The 21,467-nt window shown below is 47.3% G+C and overlaps 1 protein-coding gene across 1 annotated transcript in view; it reads left to right on the plus strand.

Moving 5' to 3' along the window:
• LOC115474505 (WD repeat-containing protein wdr-5.3-like) overlaps nt 1–21,467 on the plus strand; it is a 55,613-nt gene that overhangs the window by 32,514 nt on the left and 1,632 nt on the right. Inside the window, exons 7-9 of the mRNA XM_030209993.1 lie at nt 7,052–7,083; nt 7,529–7,628; nt 15,709–15,774. Coding sequence (XP_030065853.1) covers nt 7,052–7,083; nt 7,529–7,628; nt 15,709–15,774 — 198 coding nt within the window. The remainder of the gene's footprint in view (nt 1–7,051; nt 7,084–7,528; nt 7,629–15,708; nt 15,775–21,467) is intronic.

The following is a 21,467-nucleotide window of genomic DNA, read 5'->3' on the forward strand; positions in this document are numbered from 1 at the left end:
AGTATTGCTGTACGTGTTTCCCCATGGCCCTTGATAGGTCGAGTCCTACAGAGGGTAGAATGTCATGCGGGTCCGGTGTTGTTGGCGGCTCTGAATTGGCCGCGTTGGCTGTGGTTCGGGGATCTGATGCGCTTGTTAGAAGGTGAGCCTCTGCGGCTGGGGGGCTCGGTGCTGTTGTGTCAGGGTCCAATTGTCATGCCGGATCCAGATCGGTTCTGTCTTACGGTGTGGCCCTTGAGATGGAACGGTTGAGAAGGAAAGGGTTTTCCCCTCAGGTGATTCAGACGATGCTGCAGTCTCGCAAACGTTCGACGTCTTTGGCCTATGTGCGTGTGTGGCGCATATTGAAGATTGGTGTGGGGACCAGGCGTGTCCGTTGACAGCTTCTGTGTCGTGCATTTTAGATTTCTTGCAGGATGATTTTGAGAAGGGCCTTTCATTGTCATCTTTGAAGGTGCAGCTGGCTGCTTTGGCGTGTTTTCAGGGTAAGGTGCAGGGCAGGTCGGTTGCGTCTTCCCCGGATGTGGTCCCGTTTTTTTGAGGGGGGTGAAGTTGCTTCGTCCTCCTCAGCGGCCGGTAGTTCCTCAGTGGGATCTTAATATCGTTCTTGACTCTTTGGCGGGTTCTCCTTTTGAGCCCTTGGAGTCTTGTTCGATTAAAAGACCTTACTATGAAGGTGGTCTTTTTGGTAGCTATATCGTCGGCTCGCAGGATTTCGGAACTTCAGGCTCTTTCATGTAGGCCTTCGTTTCTGTTGTTTTCTAAGGAAAAGGTTTCGCTGCGTCTAGTGCCTTCATTTTTGCCTAAGGTGGTATCCTCCTTTCATGTCAATCAGGTGATTTCATTGCCGGTCTTGGGGGACCGGACGGGGGATGCTTCTTCGGCGTCGTTTGGCGAATTGGATGTGCGCAGAGTGTTGAAGGTTTACTTGCGCAGGTCGGAGGAATTCAGGTCTTTGGACACGTTATTTTTCCTTCATGGGGGGCCCAAGAAGGGAGCGGCTGCTTCTAAGGCATCTATAGCTCGGTGGTTGAAGGATACCATCTCTTCGGCTTACATATTGCATCGCCGTACGGGGCTCAAGGCACATTCCACTAGGGGGGATGGCGGCTTCTTGGGCAGAGAGTAGTTTGTTCCACCGGTGGACATTTCCTTCCCCTCACTCTGTGGTGCAATGGCCAGTGAAGGAAAAGACAAAGAATCCAGAGGGTTCTGCGGTTTTATAACAATGACGCTTCTCAGTTCCTCACTCTAACATCCTCCTTCAACCTCCAGCTATGCTCCACCACCCCTACTCACCGAGACGGCCATTGTCTTGACCTCGTCCTCTCCTCTTCCGGCTCTCCCTCCAATTTCCACGCCTCAGCTCTTCCTCTCTCCGATCATCACCTAATCACCTTCACTCTTCTTCACCTCCCCCCCTCAGCCCCGTCCAACTTTAACCACTACCTCCAGGAATCTCCAGGCTATTGACCCTCCCACCCTATCCGCTAGTATCTCTAATCTCCTCCCCTCCATCATGTCCTCCGAGTCTGTCGACAAGGCTGTCTCCGCTTACAATACCACTCTCTCCTCTGCTCTGGACACCCTTGCACCATCCACCTCCAGTCCCACAAAGCGTACTAATCCCCAGCCTTGGCTGACCCCTTGCATCCGTTATCTTCGCTACTGCGCCCGATCTGCTGAACGCCTCTGGAGGAAATCTCGCACCCATTCAGACTTCCTTCACTACAAATTCATGCTATCCTCCTTCCACTCCTCCCTATTTCTTGCCAAACAGGACTATTACACCCAATTGACCAATTCTCTCAGCTCCAACCACCGTCGTCTCTTCGCCACCCTTAACTCCTCCTCAAAGTGCCCTCCGCTCCCCCCCCCCGCTCTCTCCTCAATCACTGGCAAATTACTTCCGCGACAAGGTGCAAAAGATCAACCTTGAGTCCACTACCAAGCCATCTCCTCCTCTTCACCCGTCAACCCTCTCCCTCAACCAACCAAACCCAGGCCTCCTTCTCCTCCTTTCCTGACATCACCGAGGAGGAAACCGCTCGCCTTCTTCCTCCTCGAAAGGCACCACCTGCTCTTCTGATCCCATCCCCACCAACATACTTAACATCATCTCTCATACTGTCACCCCCTCCATCTGTCATATCCTCAACCTCTCTCTCTCTCCACTGCAACTGACCCTGACACCTTCAAGCATGCCGCAGTCACACCTCTCCTCAAAAACCATCACTTGACCCTACCTGTCCCTCCAACTACCGCCCCATCTCCCTCCTACACTTCCTCTCCAAATACTTGAGCGTGCTGTTCACAGCCGCTGCCTTGATTTTCTCTCCTCTCATGCCATCCTCGATCCACTTCAATCCGGTTTTCGCCCTCTACACTCGACAGAAACAGCACTCTCTAAAGTCTGTAATGAACCTGTTCCTGGCCAAATCCAGAGGCCACTACTCCATCCTCATCCTCCTCGATCTATCCACCGCTTTTGACACGGTCAATCATGACTTACTCCTTGCCACACTATCCTCATTTGGGTTCCAGGGTTCTGTCCTGTCCTGGTTCTCCTCCTGTCTCTCCCACCGCACCTTCAGGGTTCACTCTCATGGATCTTCCTCCACCCCCATCCCGCTATCTGTTGGTGTCCGCCAGGGATCTGTCCTTGACCCCTTCTCTTCTCAATCTACACCTCTTCCCTGGGCTCCCTGATCTCATCTCATGGTTTCCAGTATCATCTCTATGCTGATGACACCCAGCTGTATCTCTCCACACCAGACATCACGCGGAGACCCAGGCAAAGGTATCAGCCTGCTTATCCGACATTGCTGCCCTGGATGTCCAACCGCCACCTGAAACTGAACATGTCCAAGACCGAGCTCATCGTCTTTCCACCAAAACCCACTTCTCCTCTTCCTCCACTTTCTATCTCAGTTGATAACACCCTCATCCTCCCCGTCTCATCTGCCCGCAACCTCAAGTCATCTTTGACTCCTCCCCTCCTTCTCTGCGCATATCCAGCAGATAGCCAAGACCTGTCGCTTCTTCCTCAAATAACATCAGCAAAATTCGCCCTTTCCTCTCTGAACACACTACCTGAACTCTCGTCCACGCTCTCATTACCTTTCGCCTTGACTACTGCAACTTACTCCTCACCGCCCTCCCACTTAGCCATCTATCCCCCCTTCAATCTGTTCAGAACTCTGCTGCACGTCTTATATTCCGCCAGAACCGATATACTATATCACCCCTCTCCTCAGGTCACTTCCCTGGCTTCCTATCAGAACCGCATTCATTCAAGCTTCCCTTCTTACCTACAAATGCACTCAGTCTGCCGCCCCTCACTACCTCTCTACCCTCATCTCCCCCTTACGTTCCCACCCGAAACCTCCGTTCACAGGACAAATCCCTCCTCTCAGACCCTTCCCACCACCGCCAACTCCAGGCTCCGCTCCTTCTGCCTCGCTTCACCCTATGCTTGGAACAACCTTCCTGAGCCCTTACGCCAAGCCCCCTCCCTGCCCATCTTCAAGTCTTTGCTTAAGCCCACCTCTTCAATGCTGTGTTCGGCACCTAACTCTTACCGTTTCAGTAAATCCAGACTGCCCCAATTTGACGGCCCCTTTCGGACTGACTGTTCACTTGTCTTTTAGATTGTAAGCTCATGAGCAGGGACTGTCCCTCTATGTTAAATTGTACAGCGCTGCGTAACCCTAGTAGCGCTTTAGAATGTTAAGTAGTAGTAGTAGTAGTACAATAACAATTTCCTCCAAAAGAGGTCTCCTCCCACCATTACTTCATTGGTCAGGAATGAAGTAATCCCTGTTTTGGAATCTGTGGGGGTGTTTTACAAGTCAAAGTCCAGTATTTAATAGAGGTCTCTGCTAAGCACATATTCCCTGATATTCTAAACCATTTAACCAGCCGGAACATCACCTGGCTGGTTAAATGGCACTTAACAAGCTATACAGCGATATTCAGCAGGGGATAGCCAACTATCCCCCACTGAATATTCAGTTAGCGGCTATATCACAAAATATTGCCGCCTATTCCCAAATATTCACCACATAGCCAGCTATTGTAAGCAGTCACATTGGGCCACTTAAATAGCTGGAATATCTTTTGCCGGTTTAAATTTAACTGGCTATCTCCAAATATCAACTTAGTCGGTTAGTTTAAACAGCCAAAAATAAACAATACTGGTCACCATAAACAGCCTGGTATTGAATAATCTGGGCTGACTGCCAACTGCGGGAGTTAGCCAGACTCCATCCTGCAGTCTGAATATTGGCCTTATAGAGTATAATTTTAGAGCTCACTACACAACCATCAGCAGATGAACATAAGATAAAGTTGTTAGCACATGAACAATACAGTAAACATCAGCAGTAGGAGGCTAGCTGAGAAACATGACATTGAATTCTTCAAGCTGATGCTTTGGAAATTCTTAGCAGTGTGTATGTCCAGTTAATAAAAATGTTTATTAACTGACGGGTCCAGATAGTTATCTGGATAGCAGCGCTGAATATCACCACTATCCACTCCCTGATCTGCCCACGGACCATTCCAAATAGCACCAGGATGGGGTGCAATGATTTTAAGCAGCATTATCTGAATACTGCTGAAAACCTAGGGATGGCCCTAGTCAGGGCTACTTATACCCAGATGAGTAGTTTTGAATATTGACCCATGAATGTCCCCCTAACAAGAAAGTTATATTTGAAATAATAAACATACATTGCAATTATTCTAATTTGAATCATTTACTTCATGTATTTAAGACTTTAGAGCCTGATATTGAAAGGATTTATACTCCTGACTTTGAGAGTTCATAAACTGGCTTCTTTGAAAATTTACTAGGGCTGATGCAAAACTTCATACTCAAAATTTCAAGAAACTCCTACATTTAGGAGCATAAGTAGCTCATGGCAACAAGAGCAAGTTAAGGGTGGGGAAAAAAAAAGCTAGGAGCTTAGTACAAATGCATAGCGAACCTAAGTTTATAAGCATAACTTTTAAACTCCTAAATTAAGCTGAATTTTCGCTGAAAATAGGGCACAAATTTAGGAGGTCAGTGCCCAATATTCAGCTGGTGGCAATCAGCGTTTTGCTGGACCACCGCTAATATTAAACCATATATTCAATGCCGGGCCATGACTGAGCTCTAGCATTGAATATCTGGGTATAGGGAGCTGGCTAAAACATAGCCGGTTAAGTGCGATATTCAGCACTTAACATAGTAACATAGTAGATGACAGCAGAAAAAGACCTGCACGGTCCATCTAGTATGCCCAACAATTTAAACTCATATGTCCTACTTTATGTGTATACTTGACCTTGATTTGTTTCTGCCATTTTCAGGGCACAGACTGTAGAAGTCTGCCCAGAACAAGGCCCACCCCCCAACCACCAGCCCCGCCTCCCCCACCAGCTTTTGCACTTAACCAGTTATTGAGAACCGCATAAAGGTAGGACCTCATAAACGCAGTCCTATTTATGCTGTTTTCTTAATCAGTTAAGTGCTAAATATTGGCACTTAAGTGGCTAAGTGTTGACTCTACCCCTGGAACACTTGCAAAGTAGCCAGTTTCGGCTTGAACGCTAATCGGGTATTTTCAGCGGTACTATGCAGTTAAGTGCTGCTGAAAATGCCCAGTTAGCTCCAGACAGGCCAGGCTTCTCCTGACCATTTAAGTCATTTGGAAAGATCAGGCCCTCAGCTTTTGTTGAGTATTGAGCCCTTAGCTCCCCCCCCCCCCCCCCCCCCCCCCCCCCACCCCTGGTAGTTTTACATATATGTTTACAGTCAATACGGTTTATTATATTTTTTAGCTACTCCGTTGTTTTCTTTTCACTATTGTGCTTGAGTGGAACCTGCTTCATTCTTTTCCTTCCTTTTTTTTTCTTCATAACCCAGCAGAATGCGGGAAAGAAATTATATATAAGGGGTCAAGAATGTTTATTTGGGGCAAACTAACTTGCTGAAAATTTATGGGATGGGACCATATTTGGCTTAGCTTGAAAAACTGGTGAAAAAAACATATCAAGTTTGAAAAGAGGCCAGATCACAGTGGGGGTTCTACATGGGCGTAGTTTGGGGTGGCGAGGGGGGCATTACCCCCCCAAACGCAGGGCTGGCGCAACACAGCAGGCGGCTCTCGGACGGTCCCTCCTTTCTGCCCTCAGCTCCCCGACCGACAGCCCTCCTCTCCGTTCCTTCCCCCCCCCCCCACGCATTTAACCCTTTTACTTTCAGTCGCAGCGACGGCAGTGAAGAAGACAACACAGCGGGCTCGTCTCCAGCTTCTCCCTTCCCTTACACAGTGTCCCGCCTTCTGCGATGATGTATTTCCTGTTTCCGTGAGGGCAGGACACTGTGTGAAGGAAGGGAGAAGCTGGAGGTGAGCCCGCTGTGTTGTCTTCTTCACTGCCGTTGCTGCGACTGAAAGTAAAAAGGTTAAACGCACGGTGGGGGGGGGGGACAGGAAGGAACGGAGAGGAGAGCTGTCGGGGAGCTGAGGGAGGGCAGGGAGAATCGCTGGACATGGATGGGAGGGGAGGGCAGAAAAATCTTCAGAGTATTTTGCTGTGAGTGCAGAAGTCTACCCAGACACATAAGCACGCTTACTTCAACCACAGTCTTTTTAAAGACTACTCATCTACTCTGAAGATTTTTCTTCATCATTTTTTCAGAAGCATTCTGTGAATAAGACTCCTGATGCAGGCCTAATGGCCGAAACACAACGCTGTGTCGAGTCTCCATACTTCAATAAACTTCTCTATGAACATACATCTTCCAGTCTTTGGTATCCTTGGTCACCTTCCCACTCTTATTTTCTGTTCTGTTGTTTACTGTGGGGCGTTTTGAGTTCTCCATCTTTTGACGGATTTCTTCTCATAGGTAACAGTCAGCACTGACTTGCGACGATTGGCAATTGAAAGACTGCAGAATAAAATTTTGACGAGCGTTTTTTCCTCCCGTAGAGTTGCACAATAAACTCCTCTTAGTCCTGTTAGCACCACTGTGATTGACAATTTTAATTTTCTCTTGCAGTTCTGGAGCATTCATCAGCGGCATGCCTTACGGTAAAAACTTAATTTGATATTTTTTTGCCTTTTAACCTGCTTGCATCCCAGGGATAAACCAGAGGCACCACTCATGTATTTTGAAGAAACTTCCTGTGCTGGCACAGAACAGTCAGCTGCAGGACAAAATGGCTCTTCCTCTGTTCTCTTGACCAGAACCATCAAGGCAGCATTGGCTGAGACTTGGGGCATCAGTCACAAAATTTAAAGCATGGGCCTCATGTGCCCAGCACTAATGACCCCCTTTCCACACACAGGTAAGCTCATTTTCAAAGCACTTAGCCTCCCAAAGTTCCATAGAAACCTATGGAACTTAGCCTCCAAAGTGCTTTGAAAATATGCCTCTATAGAATCCTTATTTATTAATTAATTAATTTTTGTATTCTACTTTATCATGGCATCCCCTCAGTATTTATAAGAATTTTCTATTCTTCCCTTTGACTAGGAAGCTATCTGGTCCGCATGTGTGTGGAGATGCACTACAGTTTGATCCCTTGACCCATCAAATTCTGACAGGTTCTTGGAGGAAGCATGACACACTGCAGGTGAGAGTAACAGATTATGGGAGTGAGTCTGTAAAGGACAAGATCTAAATTGTCCAAGTGCTACTATGGGAGTTGGAGAGATCAGAATCCTGCTTTTCTTGCCAAGAAATTCAGGGAATGTACAATTCATTCTTCTTTTTCCCTCCAGACCAGTCTAGACATGTATGTTTACAGTGTTCTTCCAGCAGCTGAAGACTAGCAACCATTGGTTTGGTGACATCACCCTATATAGGATCCTGTGCAGTCCACAGACAGCTAGTATTTCTCAGAGTCTAGCAGATGATAGGAGAAGTAGGCCTGTATAGTCTGGATCTGTGCCCAGATAACTTTTCAGGAGCTGGACTATGGTCATCTCTTCTTGGGAGATAGGAAATCTAAAGTTTAAAAAATTATATCTGACCATAGAAAATAATAAGGCTAAGATCAGAGAGGGCCAATTCACAGAGCCTGGGAATGCAAAACCCATGCTGCCAGCTCCCTTTGCTGCCCCCCATCTGCTTAAATTGGGAGTTTAGGCTGGAGAACCTCCACTCCTCCTCTCATCTTAGAAGAGAGCCAGAGGTAGAATGTATGGGTGAACAGTAAAATTAAGAATAAAAAAAGAAAAGCAATAGGATGGAAGGCAACTGTGGCCCTGCCTGGGTAGGCTGAGGCCATGGAAGTGCCGGCCAGAGAAGAGAAGCTTTGAGTTGGTTGGTTGAGGATAGCATGAGTGTGGAGGATAGCATGAGTGCAGAGGCAAGATGTGCAATAATAGGGCAGACCAAGCACAGCAGGTACTACACAGCCTCTGGAAGCCACCACTCAAGTTTTGAAGCTAGTGCTGATGCCTTGCCTGTGAGAAAGAGTGGTAATCTGACAGACTCTGGGCCCCAGAGGAGAGCATTTTCAGCAGTGGCAGCACTGGGGAAGGCATGTACTGCAGTGGTCTCAATAGGGCAGGAATGGAGAAAGGTATGACTGGGGCAGGTGGAGTGTTTTTGGAGGGAACAACTGCCATTTTGACTGCCTGGATTCGAGCACAGCCATGTGAGGGGCCCAATGGTATAAAGCCTGGTGGGGACCCAGACACAGAGGTTCTCAAACTTCTTTGATAGAGGACAGGATCTTATGCCAGGGATAGGCTTCACCTCTGAATTCATTCTTCTGATGCATCAGGCCTTCTGCCTCAAAAACTCTTGGTGACAGGGCCAAGAGAGGGGCCTTTGATCACTAAGCCTAGGTTATCTCTGGACACAGAGAACCTGGATAATGTGGATTCCCTCACATCAGCAGACTCTTTGGAATAACCCCTGGAAGAAGGCGAGGTCCAGCAGGCAAGGATGTGATAGCAGTCCACATTTTTTCATATGAATGATTTGGCATCCTTAACTTCTGAGGTGCTTCCAATGCTAAGATTTCTGAGGAGTATCCTGTGGAGAGTAGAGCTGAAGAGGATCTGTTGCTTAAGGGGAACAGGAAACAGGCCAAGGCCTTTCCAATCCAAAGAGCAATCAAAGACATTATCATATGATGAGTGGGTCATACCAAATGCTAGTCTGAAGGTGAGCAGGTCCATAGCCAGGCTGTATGCAGGTCCTGCTGAGGAAAAGTTTTTGCTTGCCCAGGGTGGATGCCTTGGTATTGGCTGTGACCAAGACTCAATCATCCAGATGGAAGGAGGCACAACCCTGAAGGATTTCCACAAGACTGGCAGATGGTGGCACTGCTGAAGCAATCATTTGAATTGTCTGCTCTGGCCTTGCAGGCAGTAATCATCAGAGGCCATGTGTCTCATACCTGTCTGAGATGTTTCAGCAGTTGCTAGAGGAGTCCTTGGCAAGGTGCTCGGAGGGAATCTTTGAAGTGGCACACCTGGAAGCAGAGTAAGCATTTTTGGCCATGTGTTGTATGGCGTAATATAGGCACCTGCGAGGAGCACAGCCATGATGGTGGCAGTACATTGACTGCTGTGGCAAAAAAACTGGTTGGCAGGCATGGCCTCTAAAACACATGCCTTTTAAGGGAAAGGTTCTGTTTTGAGAGGATTTGGAGAAAGTTGTGAAGGATTTGGGGGAATCCAAAATTCCAGGACTACCAGAGGAAAGGTCTTGAGGTAGTTCTCACTTTAAAGAAGTGTGGAGATATCATCAGGGGAGTTCTTTGGTGTTCCAGCATAGCAGGTTCTTTTCCAAAGGACATCCCTTTTGTGTTGACTGCAGAGGAGGCCAGGAAGGGCCATGGTGGCTCTGCAGTTACCTGAAGTGTCCAGTGAGATTCTTGGGGGGGGGGGGCATGTTCCAGTTTCATCAGTGGGCAGATGTTTGAGGTGTTAGTATTGATGATAGGCCCAGACCACCTTGGACCAGTGGATCCTTGAGATTGTCCTCAAGGGAGGTGCAAGGGGAAGTGTTGGATTGACCTCATTCCAAAGTTTTTATGGTTTAGTCCCATCTAAAGGCAATGATGGTCACATTGACTCTACAGGAACTCTTGCTCTGGTAGATTGGGAAGTAGGTGGGTACTCTCTTTATTTTGTGATTCCCAAAAATGAAGGTACTTTCTGTCTTATCTTAGATTTGAAGCAGTTCAACAAGGCCTTTGGAAATCCCAAGGTTCTGGATGATGACCTTGAGATAGTCGCTGTCTGTCAGGGAGAATTTCTGACTATCCTCGATCTCACTGAGTCTTATGTGCATATTCTTATTTGGGAAGAACACCAGAGGTTCCTGTGCTTCATGGCCCTGGGAGATCACTTCCAGTTTTGGGCTTTGGCATTTGGGCTTACCATAATGAGGACCTTCTCCAAGGTGATGGTAGTGATGGCAGCTGTGCTACAGAAGAAGAGGATGTTTCTTCACCCCTATCTTGATGATGGGTTAATTTGGGTGAAGTCCTTTAAAGAGAATGAATGTAAAAACAACTCAAGTGTTTGGTTTCCTTCAGGATTTAGGATGATCACCCAATTTGCCAAGAGCAAACTGATTCCATCTCCGTCTCTGACTGAAGAAAGGAACCAGAAATTTTGATCGCAGATGCATAGCCTGCTCAAGGCGAGTTGGCCTGGGATCAGCTCCAGGTCCTGGGCTTGATGGCAGTAGCCTTGGATCTGGTGATGTGGGCCAGGCTCTATATGCACCCAATACAGAGGTCTCTCTTGTCTCAGTGGTCCACCCAATCCCAATATTTGGTGGTTGCAGGAAAGGAACAAACTACAGAGTGGATCTAGAGTAGCTGGAGTTGACTCTGGGCAAGGTGGCCCAGGGATGGTGGTCATCACTACTACTACTACTACTATTTAGCATTTCTATAGCGCTACAAGGCGTACGCAGCGCTGCAAAAACATAGAAGAAAGACAGTCCCTGCTCAAAGAGCTTACAATCTAATAGACAAAAAAATAATAAAGTAAGCAAATCAAATCAATTAATGTGAACGGGAAGGAAGAGAGGAGGGTAGGTGGAGGCGAGTGGTTACAAGTGGTTACGAGTCAAAAGCAATGTTAAAGAGGTGGGCTTTCAGTCTAGATTTAAAGGTGACCAAGGATGGGGCAAGACGTAGGGGCTCAGGAAGTTTATTCCAGGCGTAGGGTGCAGCGAGACAGAAGGCGCGAAGTCTGGAGTTGGCAGTAGTGGAGAAGGGAACAGATAAGAAGGATTTATCCATGGAGCGGAGTGCATGGGAAGGGGTGTAGGGAAGGACGAGTGTGGAGAGATACTGGGGAGCAGCAGAGTGAGTACATTTATAGGTTAGTAGAAGAAGTTTGAACAGGATGCGAAAACGGATAGGGAGCCAGTGAAGGGTCTTGAGAAGAGGGGTAGTATGAGTAAAGCAACCCTGGCGGAAGACGAGACGGGCAGCAGAGTTTTGAACCGACTGGAGGGGGGAGAGGTGACTAAGTGGGAGGCCAGCAAGAAGCAGATTGCAGTAGTCTAAACGAGAGGTGACAAGGGTGTGGATGAGGGTTTTGGTAGAGTGCTCGGAAAGAAAGGGGCGGATTTTACGGATGTTGTAAAGAAAGAAACGACAGGTCTTGGCAATCTGCTGGATATGAGCAGAGAAGGAGAGAGAAGAGTCAAAGATGACCCCAAGGTTTCGAGCTGAGGAGACAGGGAGAATGAGAGAGCCATCAACAGAAATAGAAAACGGGGGGAGCAGGGAGGTGGGTTTGGGGGGGAAAATGAGAAGCTCAGTTTTGGTCATATTTAATTTCAGGTGGCGTTGAGACATCCAGACAGCAATGTCAGACAAGCACGCTGAAATTTTGGTTTGGATGCAAGGTGAGATATCAGGGGTAGAAAGGTAGATTTGGGAGTCATCAGCATAGAGATGGTAGGAAAAGCCATGGGATGAGATTAATGAACCAAGGGAAGAAGTGTAGATAGAAAAGAGGAGGGGGCCAAGAACAGAACCCTGAGGTACGCCGACAAGCAGAGGGATAGAAGTAGAAGAGGATCCACCAGAGTGAACACTAAAGGTGCGGAGGGAGAGGTAGGAAGAGAACCAGGAAAGGACAGAGCCCTGGAATCCAAGTGAGGACAGGGTATCGAGAAGTATGCTGTGATCGACAGTGTCAAAAGCAGCGGAAAGATCAAGAAGAATGAGGATGGAATATTGACCTCTGGATTTAGCCAGTAATAGGTCATTGGAGACTTTAGTAAGCGCAGTTTCGGTTGAGTGGAGAGGGCGAAAACCAGATTGTAGTGGGTCAAGAATAGCATGTGAGGAGAGAAAATCAAGGCAGTGGCGGTGAACAGCATGCTCAAGTAATTTGGAGAGAAAAGGAAGGAGGGAGATGGGTCGGTAATTAAGAGGGACAAGTAGGGTCGAGTGAAGGCTTCTTAAGGAGAGGTGTGACCACAGCATGTTTAAAGGCAGCAGGGACAGTCGCAGTGGAAAGTGAGAGGTTGAGAATGTGACAGATAAAAGAAATAAGAGCAGGAGAGATGGCATTAAGAAGGTGGGTGGGAATGGGATCAGAGGAACAGGTGGTACATTTTGAGGAAGAAAGGAGAAGTGTAGTTTCCTCAATAGTAACTTCAGGAAAGGAGGAAAGGGAATGAGGGGAAGGAGAGAGAGGGGTACGGACTAGTGGAGGGAGAGGTGGTGAGGTAGAGAAAGCAAGGTTTATCTTTTGAACCTTGTTGTGAAAGAATTCAGCAAGGGTCTGAGGAGATAATGAAGGGGGAGTTGGGGGAGGGGGCACCTTGATGAGAGAGTTCAATGTGGTGAAGAGAAGTCGAGGATTAGAGCCAAGAGAGTTGGTCAGTTGGATATAATAATCCTGTTTGGCACGTAAAAGAGCAGATTGGAAGGAGGTCAGCATGAACTTAAAGTGTAGGAAATCAGCAAGGGCCCGAGATTTCCGCCAGAGGCGTTCGGCGGAGCGGGTACAGGAACGTAGGTAGCGGATATTAGAAGTCAGCCAAGGTTGGGGTTTTGTACGCCTTACAGGGCGGGTCATCAAAGGTGCAAGAGTGTCTAAGGCAGAGGATAGAGTATTGTTGTAAGAAGAAACAGCCTCGTTGACAGACGATGCATCAGAGGATGCAAAATGGCCCATCAACTGCCTGGAGGCGAGAGCTGTTTGATTGACATTCTGGTCATTTTTTCCGCTTTTGAAGAGTAAAACAGTATGGATCCTGTCAGACAATTCAGTGGCAGTGGTCTAGGTCTAGCATCAAGGTCATGCCAAGAATCAGCAGGCTGTAAAGGAACTGAGCATATTTCTGCAATAGATGGAGACATGCATAGGACAGGGACAGACAACATGCAAGCAGACTTCTTGAGGATGAGCACACTAGACCAAGGAAAGTGGCAGATGGCAGATGTGGCTTTCAATCACATAAACCAACACTGGAGAACTGGAATATTGCGTTGGAGGCAAAAAACACAAAGTAAAATTTTTTTTAGGTATATTAGAAGCAAGAAGCCAATAAAAGAACATAAGCGTTGTCACTGGGACAGATGGAAGGTCCATCAAGCCCAGTAGCCCATATCCAGCTTTTCCCCTCAGGCCGCACATGGTTGGTTTTGAAACTAAGCATGCGCAATATGAGAGAAAAAGCAGCCGCAGGGGCAAGCCTTGGGGCAGAGTGAAAAAGAGCAGCGCTGGAGGAAGACCTTTTCTGCTGGCAGGGCCTTGGAATCCCCGCCAGCCAAGGTTGTTGCATTTGAGGTGGGCAGCAGTGGTGGCGGCAATCCTGGGTGGGGCAGTGGTGGCTGCAATCCTAGGGGGGCAGCAGCAGCGATCCTAGGGGGGAGCGGCAGTGGCGATCCTGGGGGATGCGGCAGTGATCTGTGGGGGTGGCAGTGATCTTGGGAGGGGGGCAGTGGCAATCCTGGGTGGGGGCCGCAGTAGCGGCGATCTTGGGTGGGGGCCGTAGTAGCAGTGATCCTGGGGGGGGGGGGTGGGGGGGGTGGCAGCCGTACCCCGTGCCCAACTGAAGGTGGCCCTGCTCAGGATGGATGGGATAAGGGGTTGGCTTTGAACTTTTGCGAGTCCATACAGCAGCCCTTGTGTGCTAGTGGTACAAGGATGCTCCTTACCTGTTTATCCTAATGTGAGGTCTCCTAAGGGAGGTGTTATTTAAGGGATGTACAGCATCTGAGGCTCCTTTGCTGTCATGTGTGCTGTCACTCTGAAGCCAATGTTTCTAGTGGCAATCTGTGCGGCCAGAAGGATTTCAGAATTAGAGATTCTCTCTTGTCAGGTGCCCTGCCAGGTGAAATCTGAGAGAGTGGTGATTCAGCCAGTTCCCTGTTTTATGCCCATGGTTTTTTTGCTTTTGTTTTTACAGTTTACAGTTTATTATGTACATATTATGCTGTTTTTCCAAGATAGGTCAAAGTGGTTTACAATCTAAAAACAGAAATTGGATAGGAACACCAATTTACAAAAGTATAAGATTACACATTCATACCAGAATAGACAACTAGACAAACAAAAATAAATATGACTAAAAAGAATAAAATAAGAAATATACAGCATATAAAGGATTTATGTTTTATCTGTGTCTTACTCCCCCCACCCCCCATATCTCTAAATTGGGCAATGGTCAACAAAAATCTTTTGTGGAAAAAATAGACTTTAAGCATTGATTTGAACTTCTTAAAAGTGAGTTCACTACAAATATTGGAGTGAAATTCCCTTCCCGTATTTTGGGAGGTGGGAGTTTGTGGTTCCACAGGACTGCATCAGTTGGATGTATGGCAGGTGCTGCTGAGTATCTTGTTCAGTGGTTGCAAGAAAGGCAGGCAGCATCTAAGGTGACAGTTCAAGGAAAATGTTGTGTTGGTGTATATTGTTCCAGGATGTGTAGTGCGGCTTGAGGACTCATTCAGCTAGAGTGCAGGATTTGTCTTGGGCGGAACATACTCTCATGCTGCTGCAGACATTTGTAGGGTGGCCACCTGGTCATCCCTGCATTTGTTCAGCATTACAGGCTGGATGTTCAAGTGTAGCAGGAGGTGGCCTTTGCAGCATGTTGGAGGCAGAATTGTCTGGATCCCTCCCTCATTAGTTTCTAGTTTGGTGCTTGTCACGCATCTGGACTGGTCTAGAGGGATGATGAGGAAGAAGAACTTAGATCTTACCTACTAATTTTCTTTCCTTGAGTCTCTCCAGAACCCAAACTTCGGCAATGCATCCTGCAGAATTGGCTTGTTTAGTGAACAGTGACTGATTGAATAAGCTAGTTGAGGTGTAATTCCACTAGGGTCCATTAGATTGTCACTTATATAGGTTGAGATTGGTTGATGGGCTGTCTTCGGACTTTTTTGTCAGTTGTTCCTTTGCCCTTTTGTTTTGGTGAAGGTAGTTTAGTTAATTTTCTTTGCTACAAAATACTGGTTGGCTGTGGACTGCGGAGGACCTAAATAGGGTGATGTCATCAAACCAAGGGCGCTCAGACTCCATCTGCTAGTAGGAGAACATAAACCCACGGATTGGTCTGGAGGAACTCAAGGAAAGAAAATTAGCAGATAAGATCTAATTTCTCCTTTTTCCTACCAAGAGAGTCAGGGAATGTGTAGCCCATACCTGAAACCAGGAACAATAAGGCATTTAAAGCTTAACTGTAAGCAGCTGCTGTTTTGTTTTTAGACCTGGGACTCAGAGACGGGCAAGATGCTGCAGGAAATCCCTGAGGATTACAGAGGGCATTCCCATGTGAGTTGACCAGCAGGGGCAGTCAATATCAGCACTACGTGAGTGCTAAGTTTATAGTCTGTTTGCTGCAAGACTGAACACTAGTGTCCGATCATTTTAAAGAAGGGGATGAGCGTGTTTGTCCTTGTACTGTCTTTTTCCCCTGACGCAGCCCAGAAGTGGGTGAAATGTGGGCGCATCAGGGATTTTAATAAACCATTGACCTATTCATCCTTCTCTTATATGGAGGAGGAAGAAGTGGTTTGAATAAAGCAGTACTCAAACATTCTGTTTAGAAAGAATGATAAAATGAAACCAAGTGTCATAATATATTATATCATTAGATATCACAGCCAAAAGATTTCAGAGGATGGATTTTACAGTTTAAGCACAGGGTGCCAGTGTTGTATGGAAACAGGTAGTGCAAACTACATGGTTAAGTCATTAGGTGGGGGGGGGGGGGGTCTTTTACAAAGGTGCAGTAGTGTTTTTAGTGCACGCTAAACGCTAGGGCCACCCATAGTAATATATAGGCGTCTCTAGTGTTTAGCGCATGCTTATTTTTTGCGTGCACTAAAAGCACTAGCGCGCCTTTGTAAAAGGCCCACTAGGTGTTAATGTGCATAGCAGCCATTAAGAAAGTAGTATACGGTTCAGTCACATGCAGGGCAATTCTATAACTGGGTGATTGCAGTTGTGCCCATCTTCTGCGTGTAAGTGGCACTCATGTGCACAAATGCACTACGTGCTACTCTGTAAGGTGACATGTAAATGCTACAGTGTCAAGATGGCATACATGCGGGCAGAGAATGGGTGAGGCATGAGTGTGTTGCCAAGTGACGTGCACTACTTATTAAATACTATCAGTTTTGTGCATTGCATAGCGCATTTAAGTGTGCCAACTTTTGCCAGCCATTGACTTGGCATAAATGGTCACGCCTAAAATTTGGCGCACCAATTACAACAGCTTAGGTGCACCCAGGTGCCATTTATAGAATTGATGTCAGCACACACCAAAAATCCCTGGTGGCATAGTAGGCCGCAAACCCAAGCCCCTCCCCAAACTGGTGGTCTAGTGGCCCCCTCTCCCTCCCCCGTAACCTTTCCGGTGGAGGAGGGAGTGCTACTCTTCTCTTCAGTGCCACCTTGAAAATGGTGGCACCCAGCCGTGCCCCCTCCCTTATATGGTAGTGAAGCCCTTCCTAGTGAATCCTAGGATGGGCAGGGCAGGGCGCCACCATTTTCAAGGCTACTTCCTCCTCAACTGGAAAGGTACGGGAGAGGGAGGCCACTAGACCACCAGGTTGAGCAGGGGCTTGGGTTTGCAGCCCACTGTGCCACCAGGGCTTTTTTGGATGCTGGGGGGGGGGGGGGGGGGGGGGGGCTAGTGAACATGTGTCAGAGGGGGTCGAAGGAACTGGAGGTCCACTGGACCTCCAGCCCCCATGTCGCTGGCTTGGGGTGGGGGAGGGGCTCCTGTGGGGGAGGGGCTTCAGGTTTGGTTCTGTTTGGGGAGGATTGTGGGCCTGCAAGCATTGAAATGCATGCTGGATAGGGCTCCTCATTCTTCCCCAATGGTCTGCAAACCCTAGCTCCAGCTCCGAGCTGGCATAGGGTTTGCTGCGGGCAGCGCACCAGTGCTTGGCTTGCTGCCCACTGATCATTGGGGATGAATAAAAAATACCTCTTTAGCATGCATTTGTATGCTACTTGCGGTCAGAGTCAGCGAGCACATTGTTTCAGGGGCTCTGATTATGGGGCAGTAGCAAACGTGGGCGCTAATAGCCTCTAGCTCCCATGTTTGCTTCTGATCATCGGCCCATAAAAGCCATCTTATTTATTTACTAGTAAAAAAGGCCCGTTTCTGACACAAATGAAATGGGCGCTAGCAAGGTTTTCCTCGGAGTGTGTATGTTTGAGAGAGTGTATGTGAGAGTGACTGTGTGTGAGAGAGAGAGTGAATGTGCGAGTGTGTGTGAGTGAGAGAGAGTGAGTCTGGGTGCGAGTGTGTCTGTGTGAGAATGAGAGTGTGTGTGAGAATGAGAGTGTGTGCAAGTGCGTATGTGAGACACAGTGTGAGAGAGAGAGTGTGTTTCACACAGATACGTGTGCGAGAGAGAGAGTGTGCGTGAGACACAGACTCTCTGTGAAACTGAGTGTATGAGACCAAGAGGCATATTTTCAAAGCACTTAGCCTTCCAAAGTTCCATAGGTTTCTATGGAACTTTGGAAGGCTAAGTGCTTTGAAAATATGCCTCCAAGAGAGTGTGTGAGTGAATGTGTGACACATAGAGAGTGAATGTGATACAGTGTGAGACATAGAGTGTGTGATAGTGAGAGAGAGAAAGACATTGACTGTGAGAGAGAGAGAGTGTATGAGAGAGAGTGTGTGTGTGTGACAGAGATACCTCTCCCCCCCTCTCTGGTGTCAGCCCCCCCCCCCCTCTCTCTCTGGTGTCTACTGTGCAGGACGCTGAGCTCTGGCTGTGCTTCAAGGAACTGACCAATCCTATTTAATAGAATGCACCGCCAACATTCTAAAGCCGAGAAACCTTGTGTGGTTGGTCACTTCTGCTTGTGACGAACCCGGAAGTACGTGATGTCAATTCAGGAGATGGATACAGAGAGCAGGAATGCCTCAGCCATGCAGCCAGCTTCAGAACATTGGAGGTGCATTTTATTATATAGGATTTATTAGGATTTATTTACTGCCTTTTTGAAGGAATTCACTCAAGGCGGTGTACAGTAAGAATATAATCAAACATGAGCAATAGACAATTACAGCAGTAAAAATATTCAAAAACAATACAAAGTATGGCATGGTATACTATTTACAATGTCAATACAATACGTAATAGAACATTATAGGTGATAACGAAGGGTAAAGCAAAGATGTAACATATAGAAGGGTAAGAAAGTAGGAAGAGTTAGAAAGTAAGGTGACTGATTTAAAGAAAGTTGCACTTGAGGTCAGAGAAATGGTTAAATGTTATCTCTACTAGAGTAGGATTGGATAAACATGTCCTGCTGCAGTATATGCAGCCTGAGTACTTCTTGTGTGTGAGAGTGAGACTAACGAGTTAGGACCAGATCCACTAAACAAGCCAGCAACGTGGTTTTTAAACCAGTTCTAGCCAGTCTAGCGAGCAAGTAGTAAAACAAGGCATGCACAAAAGGGTTCTCCGAGCCATTTTCCTGTCACGGTAGCAGCTAATGAAAACGGAATGCAAATGATCTACAGGTTATTATAATGAGCTAATTTGTATTATAATGCGCATGCAAGGCAGATGCACAGCCGTTTTCCGACCCCATGCACCATGGAAAACCTAACGGGAAGTCTGCACCTCTCGTTGGGGCTGAGCGGGACCGATGCAGAGGACACCCATCGCAAAAATCATAAGAAAAAAAAACATTCTTGTCAGGGACGTCCTTTCAAGTGCCTAACACTTGGAGGTCCTTCACTCAAAAAAAAAAAAAAAAGGACGTCCCTGACGAGCACTTGGACGTTTTTCCCTTCAGATTTTGTGATGGGCGTCCTTCTGTTGGACGTCTTTTTCTTACATGCCCGAAATGGCTACCGCTGAGAATCGGGGATCAGGACGTGTGAGGACGCCCAATCAAAACTATTTGGACATCCCTTTCGATTATGCCCCTCTAGGTCTCTCTCAGCCAATCATAGCACGTTTAGCTGACACCAGACAGCTAAATGTGCTGTGACTGGCAGAGAGAGACCTGGAGGGGCATAATCGAAAGGGACGTCCAAATAGTTTTGATTTGAACATCAATGTACGTCCCGATCCCCGATTCTCTCCAGTGTGGTCATTTCGGGCACGTAAGAAAAACAAGTCCAAGAGAAGGACTCCCATCACAAAATCTGATGGGGAAAACGTCCAAGTGCTCATCAGGGATGTCCTTTTTTTTCTGTCTTTGGCATGCGCAGAGCAGCCAGCATAACGCTTTGGCTGCTCTGCGCATGCTCAGCTGGCCGACTGGCTTCCCCTCCTTAGGAAGGAAATCGCGTGCAAATGAGCTAACAGTGAGCAGCTCATTTGCATGCGATTTCCTTCATGCATGCCAGTTTTTTACCGATTTGCTAAGGGATCGGTAAGGGAAGGGCTCTTTCCGTTCAGTTAGTGCATCTGGCTGTTAGTTTCTTCTTCCAGTAAAGGCCTAGTTGAAGAGCCAAGCTTTCGCCCGCTTCCGGAAGTAGAGATAGTCATGTGTTAAGCACAGCCTTTCAGGCAGTGCATTCCCCAGTGTGGGGGCTACTCCGGAGAAGGCTCGCTTGCGGGTATCACATTGTGTAATGTCTTTTGGAGAGGGTGTGGTTAATGAAAGTCCTTGGGAGGACCTTAGTGTCCTTGGCGGTGTGTGGAGGTTCATCCTATTTTTCAGGTACTCGGGGCCATTTCCTTTCAGGGCCTAGAAGATCAGACATAGAGTTTTAAATTTAGCCCTGTATTGTACTGGATCTTAACAAGGATAAAGATTTAGCAGCACTGGAGGAGGTGCACTGGGAGGAATGAATGAGAAGCATGCCTCTTGGAATTATTTCCAATCTGAGTATGTCTCTGTGTATCTCTGTTTTGCTTGTTTTTATCTTTGTGTGCATATGTATGTGGCTTGTTTGTGTGAATGTATTTATCTGTGCCTGTGTGTTTATTGTGGAGAATAGCATGGAGAAGGAATTCAAAAGAAGCAATTCCTTAACTGCTGTTCATTGCATCAAAGCTTTTATACTACAGAAGCTGTAACTGCTTCTCCCGTAGAAATGAATTGGGTGATTTTCGAGGGAGCTTATTTCTCTGGAGCCGCCAGTCCGATCTGGTCCTTTTTCAAACTTGGTTTGTTTTTCCCCATACCAAAGTTTTGAATAGGTATTTTGTCTTCAGACAGACAGATGAACAGACATTCTTAACCCCTTATGTATCATTTTCTTTCCAACATTCAGTGAGCTGGAAAAGAACCAGAGGCCCCACAGTAAAACTACAACAAACAGCCTTATAGTGCATCTAAGTCTTTTGCTTAGCATACTCCTGGCACAATTGTGCCCCCAAAAATTCAAACTTCTGCATACTTTATAATTTTTTTGTGCAGAATTCCCTTATTAAAAGGGCTGGACTCTCACCTATGCATGAAATACCCCCCTCTGCAGATTCCCATGCACTTTCATGTAGACCTCCACCCCTTTCCTATGGCACACACACACACACACACACCTCATCCACATTTTTCCAGCTCCCCTCCCTGCACCCACACTCCATCTACTTTTTTCCAGCCCCACATTCCATCTATCTTTTTTCACCTCCCCTCCCTGCACCCACATTTCTTTTCCAGTCCCCTCCCTGCACTCACACTCCATCTACCTTTTTCCACAGTCCCCCGCCCTGCAGCCACAGTCCATCTTTTTTCCAGCCCCCTCCTTGTACTCAAACGCAATCTACCGTTTTTAGTCCCCTCCCTGCACTCACTGTATCCACCTTTTTCCCAGCCCCATCCCTGTACCCACACTCCATCTATCTTTTCCAGCTCCCTCCCTGCACTCCATATACCTTTTTTCAGCCTCCCTCCCTGCACCCACACTCCATACACCTTTTCCAGATACTCCTCCCCTCCTGAACACTCACCAGTCCAGCACAGTAGAAGGAGAAGTGGCACAACTGCACATTGGGTTGCTTTCTGCTCTCTCAGGCCTAACTGTTCTCTACAGCCAT

Source organism: Microcaecilia unicolor, chromosome 7 (genome assembly GCF_901765095.1).
Source record: "Microcaecilia unicolor chromosome 7, aMicUni1.1, whole genome shotgun sequence".
Lineage (NCBI taxonomy): Eukaryota > Metazoa > Chordata > Amphibia > Gymnophiona > Siphonopidae > Microcaecilia > Microcaecilia unicolor.